This window comes from Camellia sinensis, chromosome 8 (genome assembly GCF_055761805.1).
Source record: "Camellia sinensis isolate YWXY chromosome 8, ASM5576180v1, whole genome shotgun sequence".
NCBI lineage: Eukaryota > Viridiplantae > Streptophyta > Magnoliopsida > Ericales > Theaceae > Camellia > Camellia sinensis.
Genome location: NC_138968.1, coordinates 25,142,146 through 25,161,660, shown reverse-complemented (window position 1 = coordinate 25,161,660; position 19,515 = coordinate 25,142,146). Strand labels below are relative to the sequence as shown.

Sequence of the window (19,515 nt, the reverse complement as noted above, 5' to 3'; positions counted from 1 at the left end):
GCAAGGAAAATGTATTTAAAATTAATACAATAAATTAAGGTTTTCGAGATAAAGATTTAAAGATAAAATTACTTTGTAGAAACGAAACATTTTAGTTGTCAAAAGTATCATTATTGTAAAATTAGATATTTACTGATGAATTACTATAGTTTTTAGACAATTTTTTTCAAAAAAAAAAAAAAAACTTTTTTGGCACTAAATTAATTTGTCTTTGAAAATGCATTTATTAGTGATATTTTCAAAATTTGTCGCTAAAAGTTTTTTTTGGACGACTTTTTAGTGACAACATGAATTTATCTCCAAATTGTTTTTATGACAACATTTTTACATTTGGAGACAAAAAGTGTTGGTGTATTTACCACGGGAGACACAAACACCAACAAAAGTTCAATTCCTAAAACTCTTATATTGTAATAAGATTCGAATAAGTCTCTTCAACCTTCCTAGAGGAACAAACACATCCTTTGTTATGAAGATTGATGATCTCAAAAATAATTAATATTTGTCTTAGCTCATGAAATTTATCATTGCTTGATAAGTTTAGGGATATAGGTTTAAAAGCATAACCAATCACATAAAAGATAATTTTGATCATACAAAATAGTGAGACCCATTATTAAACAGAATATTTCAGTCAATTTATTCCACTTATAGTTTTTGCGTTTAGTTCTATGGTCATATCAATGAATAATCGCATTGGAGAAAAGAATGTGTTGAGTGTACAATGTTAGTCTCTACAATTACTCTAAACACAGTTTGCGAATATGACGTTGAATATTATAAAAGGCAGTGAAGCAACTTCTTATTTCAAAAGTCAAGTAATCATGAATTCATGTGTCATTGTAAAGGAGAGATTGACCCTGTTTGGTAGGGCTTATTTTCAGCTTATAGCTTAATTTAAGTTATTTTGATGTGTTTAGTTCAGCTTAACAATACAGCTTATATCTTTTTCTAAGTCAAAAATTAACTTATTTTTTGAGTGAAGGAGGAGAATATTAATTTATAAGTAAAAAATCAGCTTATATTCACAATTATAAGTTATAAAGTTCTACCAAACGGGTACATTGTTAAGTACACAATGTCGCTTCATGCGTACAAATGCTTTAAAAACACGTACTGAAGCATTCTTTAACATCAATTGATTTTATGGGAGACAGTAAAAATACATATGAAGCTAAATGAATTGAAAATTTATAATAATGGGAATGTTCTAGTGCTTTGAATCTGGTACAACAATCTACTCTTATGAAACACCTCAAAGAATTTTAATTCCTTTACATTAGGTATTGTACATGTCTCAAAAAAGGGTGATGCTATGGTACATTTAGTTGTACCATACATTTAGTTATTAACTTATATGATTTTATGTCATAACCGATACCATATTAGTCATAATCACTATTATATTAACTCATAACTTAATTATATTCAGTTATTTATTTATACCATACTACCTCATAACCAGGTCATAACTAAATTACTTAAATAATTTAACTCTCAAATAGGCAACCGGTGTAGCCGGTTAGAAGGAGAAACAAAATTGAATCAGTCGTGTTTGGCCTCCTGTTGGCTCTTCTCCTCCCTGTTCTCTTCCCTCTTCTCTTCCGCCATAGCCGAAGCTTCCAAGGACCACCAGCCTCGTCGGCGATCCGGGCTTCAGCCATGTCGACATCTTCTTCACAAGCTCTCACTCTCTGGACGTCTCCACCATGGGTTTGTGACCAAAGACCTAGTCATCGTCTTTTCCCTTCCCTTCCAGTCGAATCGAATTTTTCCGAGAACTCTTTTTCGTAGTTCAGGTTTGTTGCTAACTCTAAGCTTCATCTAAATGTGCCATTGGTGCTCTGATTTCAAAACCCTAACCATTGAATATCTGTTATTAATTTTTTTTATCAGTCAAAATTATTATCCATAGCCACCCAAGATAGTTGTGCCATTGGGGCTTTGATTTCAAAATCGTAATCGTAAAGAATGAATATCTGATATTTGTTCTCATTCAAAATTAACGTCGGTTCTTAGTCATATTCACATTCCTTTAATTGCTTTCACTTTGCTGTTTCTTTGTCTTCTATGGAGATGTCATTACTTGATTTCTATGCTTCTATATTAGATTGATACTTGTTATTGCCCCAATTCTATTTAATATTTGGCTCAGCCCCTATGTATTGTCTTTGTTTTGTTGTTTTGCTACAATTTTATCTTTTGCTCACCATGTGTTTGATAATATGCCCAAACCAATAATAACATACTTTCATTGATCACTTACTGTTATTGATTAGGAAAAACAACTTATTTTTGATTAGTTTGTTTTCCTTGCCTGCAGTATTTCGTACTCTCTTAATCAACAATATGATTTCATTGGATTTTCCCTTTTGGTTCAAAATAAACCTTTATACTGTTCTCATCTCTTTGGAGTTTTTATTATCTTCTTTATTTTTATTATGTGTGAGGTGCTTCTATTTATACCCGAAAAACAATTCTTTACACCCTCCATTTAACCATGTACACTCAAGTTTAGAAACACTTGACCATTATATATCATTTTTATTTTTCAGTGAATATATTTTTTAATATTTTAATAACAATTTAAATGTTTTTTCTAAAAAAAAAACATGTTCAGTTTAAAAAAAACATCTTCATTTATCATGAATAAAATCAATATAACTTACAATTTGATGGTTCCAATTGGCAAATCAAAAGTGCCAAATGAGAATGAAGATTTGCAAATTTGTAGGCACATGTTATCACGTGTTAGGTACTATTAGATGGGACATCGATCATAGATCTGCCAGATCAGGTCGATGGCTTGAAATCTCTTGAGAAGCTTGAGATGAGAAATTGTAGATCTCTTAGATCATTGCCAGAATCAATTGGATGTGTGTTAACTCTTTCTACATTGATCATAGTGAATGCTGCCATAACAGAGCTGCCAGAATCTATAGGGATGTTGGAAAATCTTATCATGTTAAGGTTGAATAAATGTACAAAGCTTTGCAGACTGCCCGCTTCAATTGGGAATTTGAAGTCCCTCCACCACTTGCTAATGGAGGAAACAGCAGTGACAAAATTACCTGAAAATTTTGGCATGCTCTCAAGACTGATGATATTGAAAATGGCGAAGAAGCCTGACCATGAAGTATCTCAGAATGCTGAAAATATAGAGCTTCCATCTTCTTTCTCAAATCTTTCCTTGTTAGAAGAATTTGATGCCCGTGCATGGAAAATAGCTGGGAAAATACCTGATGATATTGAAAAACTGTCGTCTTTAGTGCTTTTGAATCTCAGTCACAATGATTTTTCCTGTCTTCCTTGTAGTCTAAGTGGACTTTCCATTCTCGAAAAGCTTGTACTGTCCCACTGTAAATATCTCAAAGTTCTTCCCCCACTTCCCTCAAGTTTGATAGAGTTAAATGCTGCAAACTGTACTGCATTGGAAAGTATATCCGATATATCAAATCTGGAGAATTTACAAAACCTGAACCTTGCAAACTGTGAGAAACTAACGGGTATTCTAGATCTTGAACGTTTGAAGTCCTTGAGATGGCTGTACATGAGTGGTTGCAGTTCTTGCTCTTCAGTGGTAAAGTCAAAACTTGATAAGGTACTCTCACTCTCTCTCTCTCTCTCTCTCTCTCTCTCTCTCACACACACACACACACACACACATTCCCTGTCATATATTTGTAAGATTGTGTAGATTTATCATTGACCAATGACTATTATTATCTACGTTAAATAAATCTTCTTGTTCAAACTTCGAGCTTTTCATAGACAAAATACCATTGAATCCTTTTTCAATGTAAGTAATCAAATAATCATTCTTCTGTTGATATCCCATTTGGATATTCAGATTCTTTTCAACTTTTATGTCCTAATTCAACATAAGCTATATTTACCGAAGGAACTATTTTTCTGGTACTTTTATTTTATTTGAAAAAGTCTAGGAAGATAAAAATCAGGCATAGAACCGAACCTTAGTTTGCATGAAGTGGTGGTGGAGATGGGAGCAGAGGCAGAGGGAACAAGGGCATATAGAAGTTTATAAAGTTGGCAACCCCTATGGGAGTGTGTATATAATTTATATAGTAAATATATAAATATATTTAACAATTATTTTTTTCTACTTAATTTAATGTGTGTTCAAATATAAATAAATATTAAGATTAATGTCAATTACAAATTGTCTTTGTTAAGTATATGAATAGAAACAATTAGAATAAGTTTGAGTTTTTTTCTTTTGTTTTTGTGAGATTTTTATGAGGTTCTACTCAATTGAGAGCGAAATTCTTCTTGGACAAAAGTGGGTTACTACAAGTTTCTTACTTGGGAGTACAAAATCACATTTTTAAGCGAAAAACGTCTTCAAAGTAGGAATTTCTTAAGAACCAAACACAAAATATATGGATGAAAGAGAGTTTACAAGATTCATGTATTTTCTTGTATTCAATTTTGTGTTTGGTTTCTATACTCTTAGATCTTTTTTTTTCTTTTGTTTCTTAGGATTGCTTTTTGGTCTTTGGTATAAGAGTATTATTATGTTCAAAATTAAAATAAATAAATAAAAATATTTTGAATGGAATATGGGTTGGCTGTGCAAAGATTTTGCCATGATCTTGCTGGGTTTTTTACCACAACATGACCCATTGCAAAAAACATAAACTAGTGGCAAAGTTTAAAACTGAGGTAAAATAACTAGAATTACACATTCCAAAATGATGTTTTTTTATTTCAACTTTAAACCTCAACTGTTGGATCACCACAGAAGATCACATTACAGAAAATATAGTAGATAATCCTGATTATGAGTGGAGTAATTAACATACGTATCAGATCAGAAATAGAATGTGTTATGGGACTTTATAAATGCAGCTTGCTTTGAGGAATTTGAACAGTTTATGCGTGCCTGGAAGCGAAATCCCAGATTGGTTTACTTGAGACGAGGTTTCTTACTCAAAGCCCAAAAACCGTGTGATCAAAGCTGTAATTGTAGGTATTGTTGTCTCTATCGACCATTCCATACAAAGATGATCTAAGAGATCAATCCCCTGTAGTAGCAGGTATTCTAATAACGATCCTCAGATTGAACGTACCAATATTCAATACTGCACCGCTTTTAGGAGTGCCAAAGACAGATGAAGATCATTTTTACTTGTGCCGATATGAAAATCATACTCCATTGGTTTTGTTTTTGAAAGACGGTGACAAGATACGAGTGGCAACGCAGAACCCTTCTCCTGTCGAGGGGGTTCACCTGAAGAAGTGTGGGATTCATCTGGTATTTGAAAATGATGATGATTATGTCGGTGACGAAAATTTCATGCGTGAAGGTCAGCAGTCTGTATCGCAGAAATTAATGACGTTCATGGGATCTTCTGAAGAAGATAAACAGACCTTGGACCCCATTTTTGAAGTTGAAAGAGAAAAGCCAGAGAGGAAACAAAGAGACGGAAATTCATTTGTTCTTCTCTTCATTGTTCTTCCTTTGTCCTTCCTGCTGTTGAGTTGGTTGGTATTCATGTTTTATTGTTAAGCAATGCTATATCTGTAATCTTATTTCTTACCTTATTTTCTCACTTGTAAATCCAAGTGTACAGATGATTACTTACAGAATGGGACACATGTGACACGTGAGACGAAGGGTGGGGTCTCACACCCTATTATGTGAAAATCTTTTGTGTTTCTATTCTAGACGCATGAGAATGAGAAAAAGAAGAAAAGAAAAAATAAAAGAAAAAGAGCAAGGATCGGAGATGCTCTACACGTAAATACTCTAAATCGAAGTGTAAATACTCTAAATTGGCATTATACAAATACTAGGGGCTTTCCACAATGAAATCATTAATCCAAATCAATGGCACAAAAAATCACATTATAAATCAACATTAAATAGAAAGAATGCAAGTACCTTCTCAAAAGTCCAACCATAATCACAGGCATGGCTGTGAAAATAACATTATATAAAGACTGAAACCAATTGTCATAGAATCTCTGACCAGAAAACCCAGTTTGGAAGGTGTACCAAAATTGAATCGAAGTCAATGTAAGATTCTTGTAAATGAAATAGGACACAACGTGCAATCAAGAATTTTTAAGCATGAAAAAGTCTAGGTAGAGAAATGAAAAGAAAAATAAACTATGAAGGTAGAAAATTAGAACCTTGCATATTCTGAGATATGACCATCGGCCATGCACAAGAAGTAAATCTGTAAGAAAACGGAACTGAGCAATTGCAAAATCACTAGCCATAACTACTTGCATTCCTTCCATACCACTTATTCCAACACCAATATGAGCGGCTTGAATCATACTAACATCATTGGCACCATCACCAATACTAAGTGTTATTTTCTGTGCACCTTTCTTGACTAGTCTCGTCACCTGCAAATAGCATCAAGTTTTTCCAATTTCACCCTTAAATATGTAAAACTCGAGTCGAGACTACTCAACCAGCAAATAGATCCACTTGATAGTTGATAATAAAGCAAAGTTAGGGGCTATTAGGAAAACCCGCAAACATCTAGTTGGATTACAATTCTTTTGACCAGGGTAGAGCTATGTTTGGAAAAGAAGAGAAGGTAAGATGACAGTTCACAAAGCATACTACAAGATAGGCAGAAAACAGGACACATTAAACCATGCAAAGTTGGTTTCTCTAAAAACCAAACAGTGTGTTGCCCTGATCCAAATTTTTTTCTTAACACCCTCTTAAAATTTTCAGAACTTTGTGATCAATACAAGAAGCCCTTCCAGAAAATGTTATCAAACTGAGCTGTAATTGGTTTTAAAAGAAAAAATAATAATCATCAATTGAAAAATAAATAAATAAATTATAGCAGTTGGGCTTCTAAGAGTATAACCTGCCACCCAATTAAATTCCCAACCTTGATTTCAATATGCTACTTTGCTAAACAAATATATTGTTTATTGAAGAAGAAGCAAGCATTGTAATAATAAACCAACTGACGAGGTATTTAGCAAATGTTTCTTATCATGCCGTTAAAAGTTTAGACTAGAATTCGTATACCATTAACTGTAAAAATGATTTTTTTGGTTTTTTATTTTTAAAATGCCCAAGCATGGCAAATTTTTTGCATTGCACACTGCATTAATAAGTTCAAACTCAAAGTATACTTCAATCATAGTATAAAAGATCATAAAGTCACATACTCCTTTCACTGTCAACAAAACATATTTCACTCATATATATCAGGTGGACCACAATGACAATCCTTACCTGTGCTTTCTGTAAAGGAGAAACTCGGCAGCAAACTACTGAACTACAATTCAAGCTCAAATTCAGTAGTATTACTCTTAAACTCGGGTCTAGTGCATACATCAAGCACTTCCCATCTATCACAAGAGTCAATTTTTTGCATTGTTAACATATTGATTGGATTGTATAAATTTGATTGTCTAAAAATAGAAAAAGGAAATGAATACTTAAAAACAAAAAATCAATGATCAGTTTGGGAAAACAAATACTGTAGTAGTGTGATCCCTACCTCAATTGAAACATAAAGAGAAATGGGGATAATTGGTGAATACAAAGTAATTAGGGTAAACATATTTAAAAAAGCAACCTGTAGAAGAAATAAACAACATCAATAACAAGAAGACAAAAAAGAGTGAGTATAAGTTTGTCAAGTCCGTTATTGGGGTTCATAGCTGGTGTTAGATTTGGACCGTGAAGACCCAAGAAGTAATATTTGCTGTTTATAGATACTCCACTACAAAATTTCATTAAGCATAAAGAATGTCATTGAAAGGGAAATTAAAAAAAGAAAAGTGAAAGCTCCACATTGGTTACATCATAACATGGAGAACAGTCTAGCTATTGCCATACCTGCCAATGGCCCCAATTAGAAACATACAGAAGAGAACACCAAAAAGAGTGAGTATAAGTTTGTCAAGTTTCCTCTCCAGAGTACTTCTTTTGGAAGGAACATTCATGGAATTCATCATAACCTGCAGTGCAATAAAAAGACTAATGAAAACCTAACACATGCTATTCAATAAAGGTAGCTATGAAATTGTTCAATGTTAACATGCCATTTTCGTGAAACAAAGTCCCACACCGCCAAATTCTAAAGTAATGTTATGTATATAATCGTGAGGGCACCCTCACCTCAAAAGCTAGCTTTTGGGGTTGAGTTCTACTCAAGAACGTGCAACAATTTTAGCTCCTCTTGGGTCATGCTTAATGTTTTATTTTATGCAGTAGGTCCCAAGACCATATTGAGGGTGATGTAGGTCAACAACAACAACGTAAAATGGAAAGATTGAGGACAATTGTCTCAATGAAATTAGAATTAATGCAGGATAAAGGAAACGGAGGAGGTGAATTATAGGATTACTATAAAAGGCCTACAATGATATGTCGTTCTGAATGTTGAGTGGTTAAAAAAAGAATGTTCACAAAATGAGTAGAGTAGAAATGAGAACGTTGAGATGAATGAGTGGACCAATAAGAAAAGATAAAATAAGAAACAAATCAACTAGGAAGAAATTAGAAGTTGCTTCAATTGAAGATAAGGTAAGGGAAAGCCCTTTGAGATGGTAATAATAGTCATGTGCATCATAGACCAACAAAAGTGCCTATAAGAAGGAGTGATTTGATCCATGCAGATAGTGGTAAATAAATAAAGATTGGCCTATGAGGATTTGGGTTGAGGTAATAAAATGGACAAGACCAACTTAAACTTATTGAGGATATGATTGTGACCAACTGGAGAAATTGGATCCATGTAACCAATCCCATGTTAGTGGGAAAAAGGCTTGTTAAATTGAGTTGAAAACTGCTCAATGTTAAAAATTTCCTTTCTCTAAAAGGGAAGGCCAAAATTGAGGTAGATGTCACATTTTTTTTTCCTTTCCAAAATATCTTCATGTAATTGCCCAGATCAAAACGTCCTATAACTAATGAAGTCCAAATTCAGATTGAGATCAAAATTTATAACCTAAAATAGCACACACACACCACTAGTATAGTATAGTATAGATATAAACAAATTGACATAAAAATGAGTAATAAAAATCGAAATTGTAGGGATTTGAAAATACCTAGCAGCATGAGAATGCTGAATTGTGTAGTAGCCGGCATGGTGACCCAAGTCTTCGGCGGAAACATCGGGGTCAGCGAAATTGGGAAACTTGAAACGCTTCTCGACGATCCTGGGAGCGACAGGCGCAACAGAGACATTTGTTAACTGGAGTGATGAAATTTGTTTTCATGGAGAATGTAAGTAGAAGATAATTCATATATCATATAAGACTTTCCTCACCAGTACAAGTGAAGGAAAAAAGATGTGATGCTTTATTACCACAGCTTCTTTGGTTGCTTTCTCAAATGAGAAAATTGTCCCTTCTTTATTAGAAGGCTGTATATGCTACCAAGAAGGCTGTGAGAATAGTATTTTCCAGAAATAATTGTTAACTATCAGCAAAATCTATGTTGAATACCAATAAGATTGAGCCACAAATGCAAAACAGCATTAACTTTTTCTTTATCTTTGTAATAAACAATTATTACAAGGTCTCCTAATATTCATGTGACTTAATCAAGGGGTAACATGTCAGCCACCAACTTTGGGAATCTAGGACTGACATGCTGCCTGTCACAGAAAATTTAGGTTATCACATATTATGCTAGGATATCTGTGCTTGTCAGAAGAACATCAATCAATGGATTTTATTTTTTTTTTGTTTGAGAAAAGTATAATTGAGCTATCTATGTCTGCCTTCTATTCTGAGTTCTAAATTCAACTACTAGCCTGGGTGCAAACATGGGTGTTGACGCTTGAATTTTTCAGGGGAGATAAAAGGCAGTGGTCGTAGAACATATGTCACCCTATATTTTAGCTGCCCTCAAAGGTGATTGGGAAATGGCTTAAGATTTTCTGGAATTTAATCCACTAGCACTGCGTGCTCGGATTACAAGGAATTCAGAAACTGCTCTTCATATTGCAGCCGGGGCAAGACACACAAGGTTTGTAGAGAAGCTAGTAAACTTGATGAAACCGGAAGACTTGGCACTTCAGCACAAGGTAGGAAACACAGCACTTTGTTTTGCTGCCGCATCTGGAATCAGACAAATTGCTGAAGTGATGGTGAATAAGTGTAAAACTTTTCCTTCAATTAGAGGTAGTAAAGGAGCCCTGCCACTGCATATGGCTGCTTTGTTGGGACATAAAGACATGGCCTTGTATCTCTACTCTGTGACCGAAGAAGAAATCATAAATGAGGAAGATCGCATTGGTCTACTTATTGCTACTATCACTGCCAATTTATTTGGTCAGTAACTTTCACCATGCTACAAATTTTATAAAAAAAAACTAAAATAATAGTAATAATAAATACATAAATAAAACTTTAAACCATGCTAGAGAGATCTTTAACCTCAAGGGGTTGGCCGAATGCTAGACTTGAGAATAAGATCTGAAGTCTCGAGTTCGAGTCTCCTAAGAGGCCACTGGAAGTTTGCCCGGTAGTTAACGTCAGGGCTTCTAGGGATTAGTTTTCGGCTGTCTAGGTATGAGGTAACTCAGATGCAGTTGAGCTGGGCTGGGTGGGAGATACCCTGTATTATCAAAAAAATGCTAGAGAGATCTTTAGTTCTCCATTTTTGTCTTAAAAAGAAAATCGATATTGAGGCCTGGATCAAGATCGATTCCAACAATAATAAAAATACTAAAACCGGGACTAATAATTATCAAATAATTGATATATAACTTATTCTCTCTACTACTTACAACACAATTTTGGAAGCAATTATTATATATGTAGAATCACTTGAAAATAAAATAAAATAAACACTCTAGAGGATTCATGCTTTGTCTGTGATGGGTGGCTGAAGGCAAAAATCTCAGTATAGAATTTTCAAATGTCTATCAAAATTAATGAATTTACTTGAACCAGACTCTCTTGTGATGTATTTGCCCTAGAGTTCTTTCTTTTCAAACATGTACATTTCTCTACTCCCTCAAAATTATGTTTATTTTTGTCGTGGGTGGGAAGCAAAAGTATCAGTTCAGAATTTCCAGACATTTACATGTCATTCAACAAATTTGAGTTCAACCAAAAATGAATTCAATCTTTCTCTTGTGACATCATCTCCCTCCAAAAAAAAGACAGTACACCCGCAAGTATCCTACTATCAATTAAAATAAACAAACAAAATAAAAGCACACCTGCCAGTGCCCTGCTATCAATTCAAAGCAAATAAATTCAAAGCTACATAAAGCTATATAACTGAAAAGCTAAGAATATCAGCTACATATATAATAAACAAAATAACTGAAAAGCTACACAAATTTTTTTTTTTAAAAAAATTTTATAATAAACAAACACTCGTGATTTCCTTTTCCTATCCTCTTACAATCTCTCTTAACAAACCTCTACTTTGGAAGTCCTTTTCAATTGATTTTTCTATTAGATCACAAACCACATATTCAACAACAAATTTTATTCACTCTTGTTTTAAGATGACAATGGAATCCATCTAAGAAAATATTAAAATTTTTGCCCGTAAAAAGACAATTGAGCGACATGTGTAGATATTAGAATCATACACCAAGCAAATTAATTAGCTCAACAGTGTCCAATATGAGGGTCCACTTAGTGATCTCAATAGCTTACTCCCTTCGCTAAGCTTCTCAAGGATCCTTTCAGATGAATTGATAATACGGGATACATATTTCCGACTTCATTCAGCCTTTTTCTTAACTTTCTTTGTTGGATAAGTAAATATTTTTTAAAAGGCATCCAAGGAGATGGAACCCAAAAACATCCACAAGTACATCTAAGCAAAACAGAAGTAGCTATACAATCTTTGAGTCCTCAAAATTCTCTATGAAGTCCCACAGCATTGGCCAACATCTTGTAAAGAACATTTAATCAATAATTTTTTCCATTTTCATAACCCCTCCGAACAAGAATATCAGCCACACCTTTATTAAGCTTACAAGACTAGGAGTTTAACATTATTTTCTGTTGCTAATCAAGGATTCTCTTTTTATAGAATCCATGGAAGTTTTAATAAAAGTAACATAAATAAGGGGCACACACAGCTCTCACCTTCCCCTCTACCACCAAGTATGGAAAATGGACTATAAGAGTGTACACGAGAAGTGTAGAAATGGAATCACACAATTGATTATATTTTAGCTAGAGGTCTTGCCTATTGAATTTTTTGAAAATTTCCTAGCATGTGGGAATCCTTGCACTTATCAGGATATCCTTCCACAACAGGGGAATGTCTACACCTTAATAATTGGGTTGTCCCAATGAGACATGCTTGATTTGGTGACATTCCACATCATAGAGTTTCAGCCCTCAAAATGGAACAAACAAACAACGTATCATATAATTCAAGCACACTTGTAACACAAATTTATAGCCACGTTAATTGCAACAAAAGTTTGGTTACACAGTCAGTATGATTCCATAATTCAGGTATCATATAATTCAAACACAATTCACAGGTATCATATAATTCAAACACACCCGTCAATGATACAATCAAGTTTTCAAAGTTGACTCTTGGTACTGTGGCTCCACAATTCACAGGTTTGTTTGATTTCTGTTTGATCTTTGATGAGACTAAAAAATCCCAAATCACCATTAATAATATAAAAACTTACTAATATAAATTCGACTTAATTTCAAATTTAGTAATTGTTAAAAGTAATTTATCATCTTCTGAGTTTCTAATTAAGTTGAAAGAAAGAATTCCATAAAATGTAAATATGGAAGTTTAACTAATTTTTATCCCAATGCTTTCATAGATTTTGGAAAGAATTGTACTTCTCAATTTATAATTACATTCTTCTGAGAAAATCAAATGAGAAAAGAATGGCCTATCAGATTGAATTTCGGTGAAAGGGGCAGTTTCGAAGAAGGGAATTTTGGTCTAGGGTTTCATAGAATGGAGATGGAGAAAGGGAGAGGAACAAGCTGCAGAGCGAGAGAGAGAGAGAGAGAGAGAGAGAGAGAGAGAGGCATGTAGCTTGCTAAAACTGGGAGGAAAAGAAAAGGGCAAACTCACTCTTCGGTGCTTGGCAAGGAAGAGCCCGGCGAGATCCTACAGAGATCTTCGTCAACAGCTTTGGGAGCTTTTCTCCGTGGTGGAGGATGCGGCGGCGAAAGCAAAACAGGTCTCGGCGGTGGCAAGGGCAGTGGCAACGACCGAGAGAGAGAGAGAGAGAAATTTTTGAAGACGTTTGGGAGTCTGAGGGATTTGTCATGGAAGGAGGGAATTTTGATTTTCACAAAATTTGGAGGTTTGTTCCAAATTTTTGGAGGAAATTACTTGGGGAAAATTACGTAATAATCATAATAAAAAAAATTAAGACATTTAGAGTTTTATAATAAAATAAATTATTAATTTATAATTTTATCAATTACACTCAATTTTTTTTATTTATTTTTAATATATATCCTCATCTATTTTTATTAAGTAAAATTAATAAAAAGAAAAAATATTTTACTCATCAACTACAAAATGTATAGTCACACCATTAATTGATGTAATAAAAATATTTAAAATTTTAGAAACTATAAATATCGTAATCAAGTCACAAAATTTTGTGATATAAAATAGAAAATACATAACTGCATCACTAATTTGCGTAACAAAATTGTTTAAAATTACAGAAACAATTATGCTAGGTAGCTCGAAATTTTCGAGCTCGAATTTGGCCCAAATTCAAAACAACGTCGTTTCATTGATTTGATTTTTTTTATTTTTTCAATAATTGGGAAGAAGAAAAATCAAAAAAGAAGAAGAAGAAGAAGAAGAAGAAGAAAGAAGAGAAGAGGAGAGTAGCAGAGAGAGAGAGAGAATCATCAACCACCCAACATCTTTATCAACACAGCAGAGAGAGACCAAAAAAAATCATCAACCACCCAACACATCTTCATCAACACAGCAGAGAGAGAGAGACAAAAAAAAATGTAAAAATCTAAAACCCAACGTATCTTCATCAACATAGCAGAGAGAGAAAAAAAAAATGTAAAAATCTAAAACCCAACACATCTTCATCAACATAGCAGAGAGAGAGAAAAAAAAATGTAAAAATGTAAAACCCAACACATCTTCATCAACATAGCAGAGAGAGAGAAAAAAAAATGTAAAAATCTAAAACCCAACACATCTTCATCAACATAGCAGAGAGAGAGAGAGACAAAAAAAAATGTAAAAATCTGAAACCCAACACATCTTCATCAACACACCAGAGAGAGACAAAAAAAAATGTAAAAATCTATAAAAAAAAAATTCAACACATTATCCTCATACACAGATCAAAGGAGGAGATCAGAGATCGAAGGCCGGACTGCGACGATCGAAAATAGAGGCGGCGATGATCGACCCTCTCTCTCTCTCTCTCCATTCTCTCTTCCCCTCTCTTCTCTTTCTCTCTTCTTTCTCTTCCTCTTTCTTTTTCTCTTCCTCTTCATCTTCTTCTCTCTGCTCTCTCTATTTTAGACCAATCAGGATCTCTAATGAGACAGAGACAGAGACAGAGACAAAGAGACAGAATTGGGGGTTCTTGGTAATCTGAGCGGGAATGGAAAAAAAATGGGCGAGCCGAAGGGGGGAGATTGGGGGTTACTAAAAATCAGGAACTAATTTTTTTGTAGTAGAAGATAGGGAGCGGTAGTAGTGGTGAAGGTGGTGAATAAGAGGAGATAGTGGTAGTGGTGGTGATAGCGAATGAGATTAGTGGTGAAGTTGTGATAGTGGTAGAGGAGATAGAGTAGCGGTAGTGGATGAGAGGTAATGGTAGTAGTAATGGTGGTAGTGAAGTGATGGTGATGGTGGTAGTAATGATAGTCGTAGAGGCGGAGTGGCAACAGTGGTAGTAGTTGTGGTAGTGGAATGTCATTTGCAGTAGTAGTGAAGGTAGTAGAGGAGATGGGTGGTGAGAGAGAAATAAGTGAGAAACAGATAGAGAAGAGAAATAGAGACAAAGACAGAGACAGAGTGGTGAGCGATAGAAAGACAAAGTGGTCACTAAAAGTGCATTTTCTTGTAGAAGAAGGGAAAGGGGAGTAAGCAAGGCGAACACAATGAGGGGGAGACAAATAGACAGACAGATAGAGAGAAAAAAAGAGAGAGATGAGTGATGAATGAAAGAGAGTGAGACATAGAGAGAGAGAGAAAAAAAAAGAGAGAGAAACAAGAGATGAGCGAGAGATAGACAAAAAGAGAGAGAAAGAGATCAAAAAGAGATGAACGAAAGAAAGACATAAATAGAGAAGAAAAATGAGCGAGAGAGAGATATATAGAAATGAGCGAGAGAGACATAAAGAGAAAAGAGATGAAAGAGATAGAGAGAAGAGATATGAGGGAGAGAGAGATAAAGAAAAGAGAGATGAGTGAGAGAGAAGACAGATGAGAGAGATAGAGAGAAGACAGATGAGCGAAAGAGAAAGAGAGAGAGAGACAGACAGACAGACAGACAGAGAAGAGTAATGAGTTAGAGAGAGAAAGAGAAGAGAGAGAGAGACAAAGAGAGAAAAAGATAGAGAGTGAGAGATAGAAAAAGAGACAGAGAGAGAAGAGATATGAACGAGAGAGATAGAGAGAAGAGAGATGAACGAAAAAGATAGAGAGAGAAAAGAGATGAGAGAAGAGATAGATGAGTGAGAGACAGACAGACAGAGAGAGAGAGAGAAGAGTGGTGAGTAAAAGAGAGAAAGAGAAGAGAGAGAGGAAGATGAAAAATGAGTGAAAAGAGATAGAGATGGAGGTAAGAAGAGATTAGGGATTTTTTGTTTTGGGCGGGGTGGTTTGAGATTGAGGATTTTTTGTTTGGGTTGGGGGGTTACAGAACGGGAATGGAAAAAAAAAGGGAGAGAGTAGTTATGAGATATGTGGGTAATGGTTATGAGATATGTGGGTAATGGTTATGAGCAAAGTGGTATCAAAGGGTGTTTGGTTATACTATATGTGTTAGTGGTTATGAGACATATGGGTAATGGTTATAAGTGGTTATGAGATATGTGGGTAATGGTTATGAGCAAAGTGGTGTCAAAGGGTATTTGGTTATGCTATATGTGTTAGTGGTTATGAGATATGTGGGTAATGGTTATGAGTGGTTATGAGATATGTGGGTAATGGTTATGAGCAAAGTGGTGTCAAAGGGTATTTGGTTATGCTATATGTGTTAGTGGTTATGAGATATGTGGGCAATGGTTATGAGTGGTTATGAGATGTGTGAGTAATGGTTATGAGTAAAGTGGTGTCAAAAGGTATTTGGTTATGCTATATGTGTTAGTGGTTATGAGCAAAGTGGTGTCAAAGGGTGTGGTTATGCTATATGTATTAATGGTTATGAGTTATGAGATATTGGTTATGTGACTAGTGGTTGTGAGATATGTGATGTTGGTTATTAGATATGTGACTAGTAGTTATGAGATATGTGATGTTGGTTATGATCAAAGTGATGTGGTTATGAGCAAAAAGGTGTTAATTATAAGATATGTGATTAGTGGTTATGAGATATGTGATATTGGTTATGACAAAAAGGTGTTGGTTACAAGACATGTGACTAGTGGTTATGAGATATGTGATATTGGTTATGACTCAAAGGGATTGGTTATGAGATGTGGTTATGATGTATGTGGGTAGTAGTTATGAGATATGTGATATTGGTTATAAAAAAAGGTGTTGGTTACGAGATATGTGACTAGTGGTTATGAGATATGTGATGTTGGTTATGACTCAAAAGGATTGGTTATGAGATGTGGTTATGATGTATATGGATAGTAGTTATGAGATATGTGATCAATAGTTATGAGATATGTGACATTTGTTATGATCAAAGTGGTGTTGGTTATGAGATATGTGATTATGATTATGAAATATGTGATATTAGTTATGAACAAAATGGTGTTGGTTATGACATGTGGTTATGAAATATGTGATATTAGTTATAAACAAAATGGTGTTGGTTATGAGATGTAGTTATAGCTAAGTTATGATCAATTTGATTATAGTTATGAAGAAATATGATTTTAGTTCATAACTATAAAAAGTGACCTGTTTAGCAGGTCACTTTTAATGATGTGGCTCAATCCTAACCATTGATTTTGTATGTACCATACATTTTTTATACAAAATGTGTATAGACTTTCCCCTCAAAAAATACTTAACGTGGCATACCCTACAAACTCAAAACTCTGCCTTCAAACAAAATTGATATTTTCCCAACATCCAATCACTCGTGAAAATCTCATCCCTTTTACCTTAGGTGTTGTACATACATCATTAAACAATACTTCTTCACAAAACATGCCCTACAAACTCAAAAACTCTGCAATCCTCTGCCTTCAAGAAAAAAACAGAATGCTATTTTCCTGGGAACTTACTGGTCTTTTTCTCCACATCCAATCAGTTGTGAAGCGGGTTTGGCCCGCTTGGGACACGTTGGTGTGAGACACTATGAATTGGACCAACCAACCTTATGCTTTCTAAATTCCATAGAATGAGAAACAGCTTGTACACGGCGCAACAATGGGAAAGAAAATTCAGTTGTTAATCTCTGCTCTGTTTTGTCTGTTGTAGCTTGGTTGATGTGCCTGCAATTCGCAAGATGAAACATTGCTAGCATGATTATGAAAAAGTGAACCAGAAGTGAAGAATTTCGAATTCTCATGATCTAAGTGATGGAAAGCTTGACAATAATTTTGAAGCAGAAGAAGTGAGCTCTGTTTTGGGGAAGAACAATTGAGAAGAGTTTCAAAACAGAGGATGGATTTTTTTTTAGCTGGTTCTGCTAAGGATGTCAGTTGGAAGTTTACTTACAAGGAAAAGTGTTGGGCTTGGACTCGATCGGTCTAGTTTAGGCTTATAGGACCCACTATAGTCCTCTTTTAATAATTTTATTCGTTAATTTTAAAAAAATTAGATTGATACAAAAATTATAATTATACGATTTCATTACGTTTATTGTTCATTGTTTATAAAACAAAGGGATTAAATCAAATGATTACAATTACTAGGAAAAAAATTCCAGATGATTTTCACGAGGTTAAAAAATTAACACATGAGATCATCAAAGTCGGGTTAGCACCGGATAGAAGTTGCGTTATAAGGAAAATTATTAATAATTTGACAGTATTGCATGACATTACTTATATGGTAAATGAGGAATTGCAATACATATTAGGTAAGTTATCCTTTATTGCTCAAGTAACTAACAAAAATAGGTCAACATCATTCACCCGTAAAGTTTTTCATCGTATCATTGATTGAGAACACCACATAAAAAATATTAGACAAGACTTTGAGACTAAATAATTATCAACTTATAATGGGTCAGGAAACATTGGGGGAGAAAGATAGAGCCAAATTCAGAATCACTCATATGGGTTTGACATAAACATCCATTTTTTTATTCTTGTAATTGGACATTAATAAATAAATTAGAGGTATCTCATGTTTTGGAACAGACTTAATCATATGTAACCTCTGAAAAAGAACAAAAGAACATGCATTGTATTAGGTGAATGAATGTGAAAGGTTGTGATATATTATTACACACAAAGAAGATAACATAATTACTCTTTGCGGCTTCTTATTCATCACTTGATCTTTATACAAGCATATTGAAACCTTGTAAGTTGTAGTCCAAGTACATGCCATTTAAGTGCATTGCTGTCATTGACACAGGTTAGTTGGCAGCTGCAGATGCAATTTTGGAAGGCATTTAATTTAGGTACTTCTAGTTGCACACATCATAATATTTCAATTCATATGCTTACTTTTTCTTTTCTCTTTTTTTTTTTTTCTTTTTTTTTCAACAGGAAAAGGGGATCATCCCCAACTTGTTAGAACACTAACTGGGGAAAGGAACAGGGGAAGGGGTTCATCCCCAGTGCTACACATGGGGCTCGAACCCCAACTTTCACTCTAGATGTTAGAGAGCGTATCATTTGTTTAGCAAAAATGTTTGAGACCTCTAAATGAGGAGCTCTAGAGAAGCTCTAAAGATGGATCCCACCTTATGATTTGATGTTTTGACTTGTGATGTTATATTTTTTTATTTTATGTATTGTCACATCACTAGAATAGGCATCAGAGCTCCAACTCTAGTGCTTTATATTATCACTCTTTGCTTAGTTCACACAACAATTTGAATTTTTTGATTTTTTCTCAATTCAAACTACTAATTTTCAAATATACCAAAGTATCTTCATTTTTTTGCAACTTCAAAACATTAATTGTAATCCTAACCATTAGCCATCACCCATTGTTACTGCCATCCCCAACCACCACTCCCCGCCACTATAGTAGCTTCCACTACAAGAAATGAAGGTTTTAGACACAAAAATTTAAAGACAAAATTACTTTTTAGGGACAAAATATTTTTGTTATTAAAAGTTTTTTTTTTTTTTTTTTTTTTTTTTTTTAGCGACAAAACTAGACATTTACTAATAAATTATTAACCTTTTGGGACCAAAATATCTCAAAAGATAAATCTTTTTGGGACCAAGTTATTTTGTTCTTAAAAA

At 34.2% G+C, this 19,515-nt stretch overlaps 2 protein-coding genes and 1 long non-coding RNA gene across 4 annotated transcripts; 2 read left to right on the top strand and 1 right to left on the bottom strand.

The window, feature by feature from the left end:
- The first annotated feature begins 1,471 nt into the window (after positions 1-1,471).
- Positions 1,472-5,668, top strand: LOC114265036 (TMV resistance protein N-like). 2 transcript variants are annotated; one of them, XM_082882308.1, is made up of 3 exons: positions 1,476-1,799; positions 2,907-3,601; positions 4,870-5,668. In XM_082882308.1, exons 2-3 carry the CDS (start codon positions 2,945-2,947, stop codon positions 4,933-4,935), a joined length of 723 nt encoding a protein of 240 aa, XP_082738434.1. In that variant the 5' UTR covers positions 1,476-1,799; positions 2,907-2,944; the 3' UTR covers positions 4,936-5,668. The 2 variants fall into 2 exon arrangements, with proteins under 2 accessions (XP_082738433.1, XP_082738434.1); XM_082882307.1 differs by having other exon boundaries at positions 1,472-3,601.
- Positions 5,669-5,719: 51 nt separating this feature from the next.
- On the bottom strand, positions 5,720-9,403 carry LOC114309220 (uncharacterized). Its single transcript, XR_014337477.1, has 3 exons — positions 9,061-9,403; positions 7,235-7,965; positions 5,720-6,378 (listed from the first exon to the last, which is right to left on the bottom strand). It is a non-coding gene; the product is annotated as an uncharacterized LOC114309220 (long non-coding RNA).
- Positions 9,404-10,010: 607 nt separating this feature from the next.
- On the top strand, positions 10,011-18,917 carry LOC145797637 (uncharacterized). Its single transcript, XM_082885023.1, has 2 exons — positions 10,011-10,290; positions 18,808-18,917. The coding sequence occupies exons 1-2, from the start codon at positions 10,011-10,013 to the stop codon at positions 18,915-18,917; spliced, it is 390 nt and encodes a 129-aa protein (XP_082741149.1).
- The last annotated feature ends 598 nt before the right edge of the window (positions 18,918-19,515 follow it).

Coding starts and splice junctions, on each gene's coding strand:
- LOC114265036 (XM_082882307.1), top strand. CDS start 2,831: ATGAGAAATTGTAGATCTCTTAGATCATTGCCAGAATCAATTGGATGT. Junction 3,602..4,869: donor TAAAGTCAAAACTTGATAAG/GTACTCTCACTC, acceptor TTATAAATGCAG/CTTGCTTTGAGGAATTTGAA.
- LOC145797637 (XM_082885023.1), top strand. CDS start 10,011: ATGAAACCGGAAGACTTGGCACTTCAGCACAAGGTAGGAAACACAGCA. Junction 10,291..18,807: donor TATCACTGCCAATTTATTTG/GTCAGTAACTTT, acceptor TTTTTTCAACAG/GAAAAGGGGATCATCCCCAA.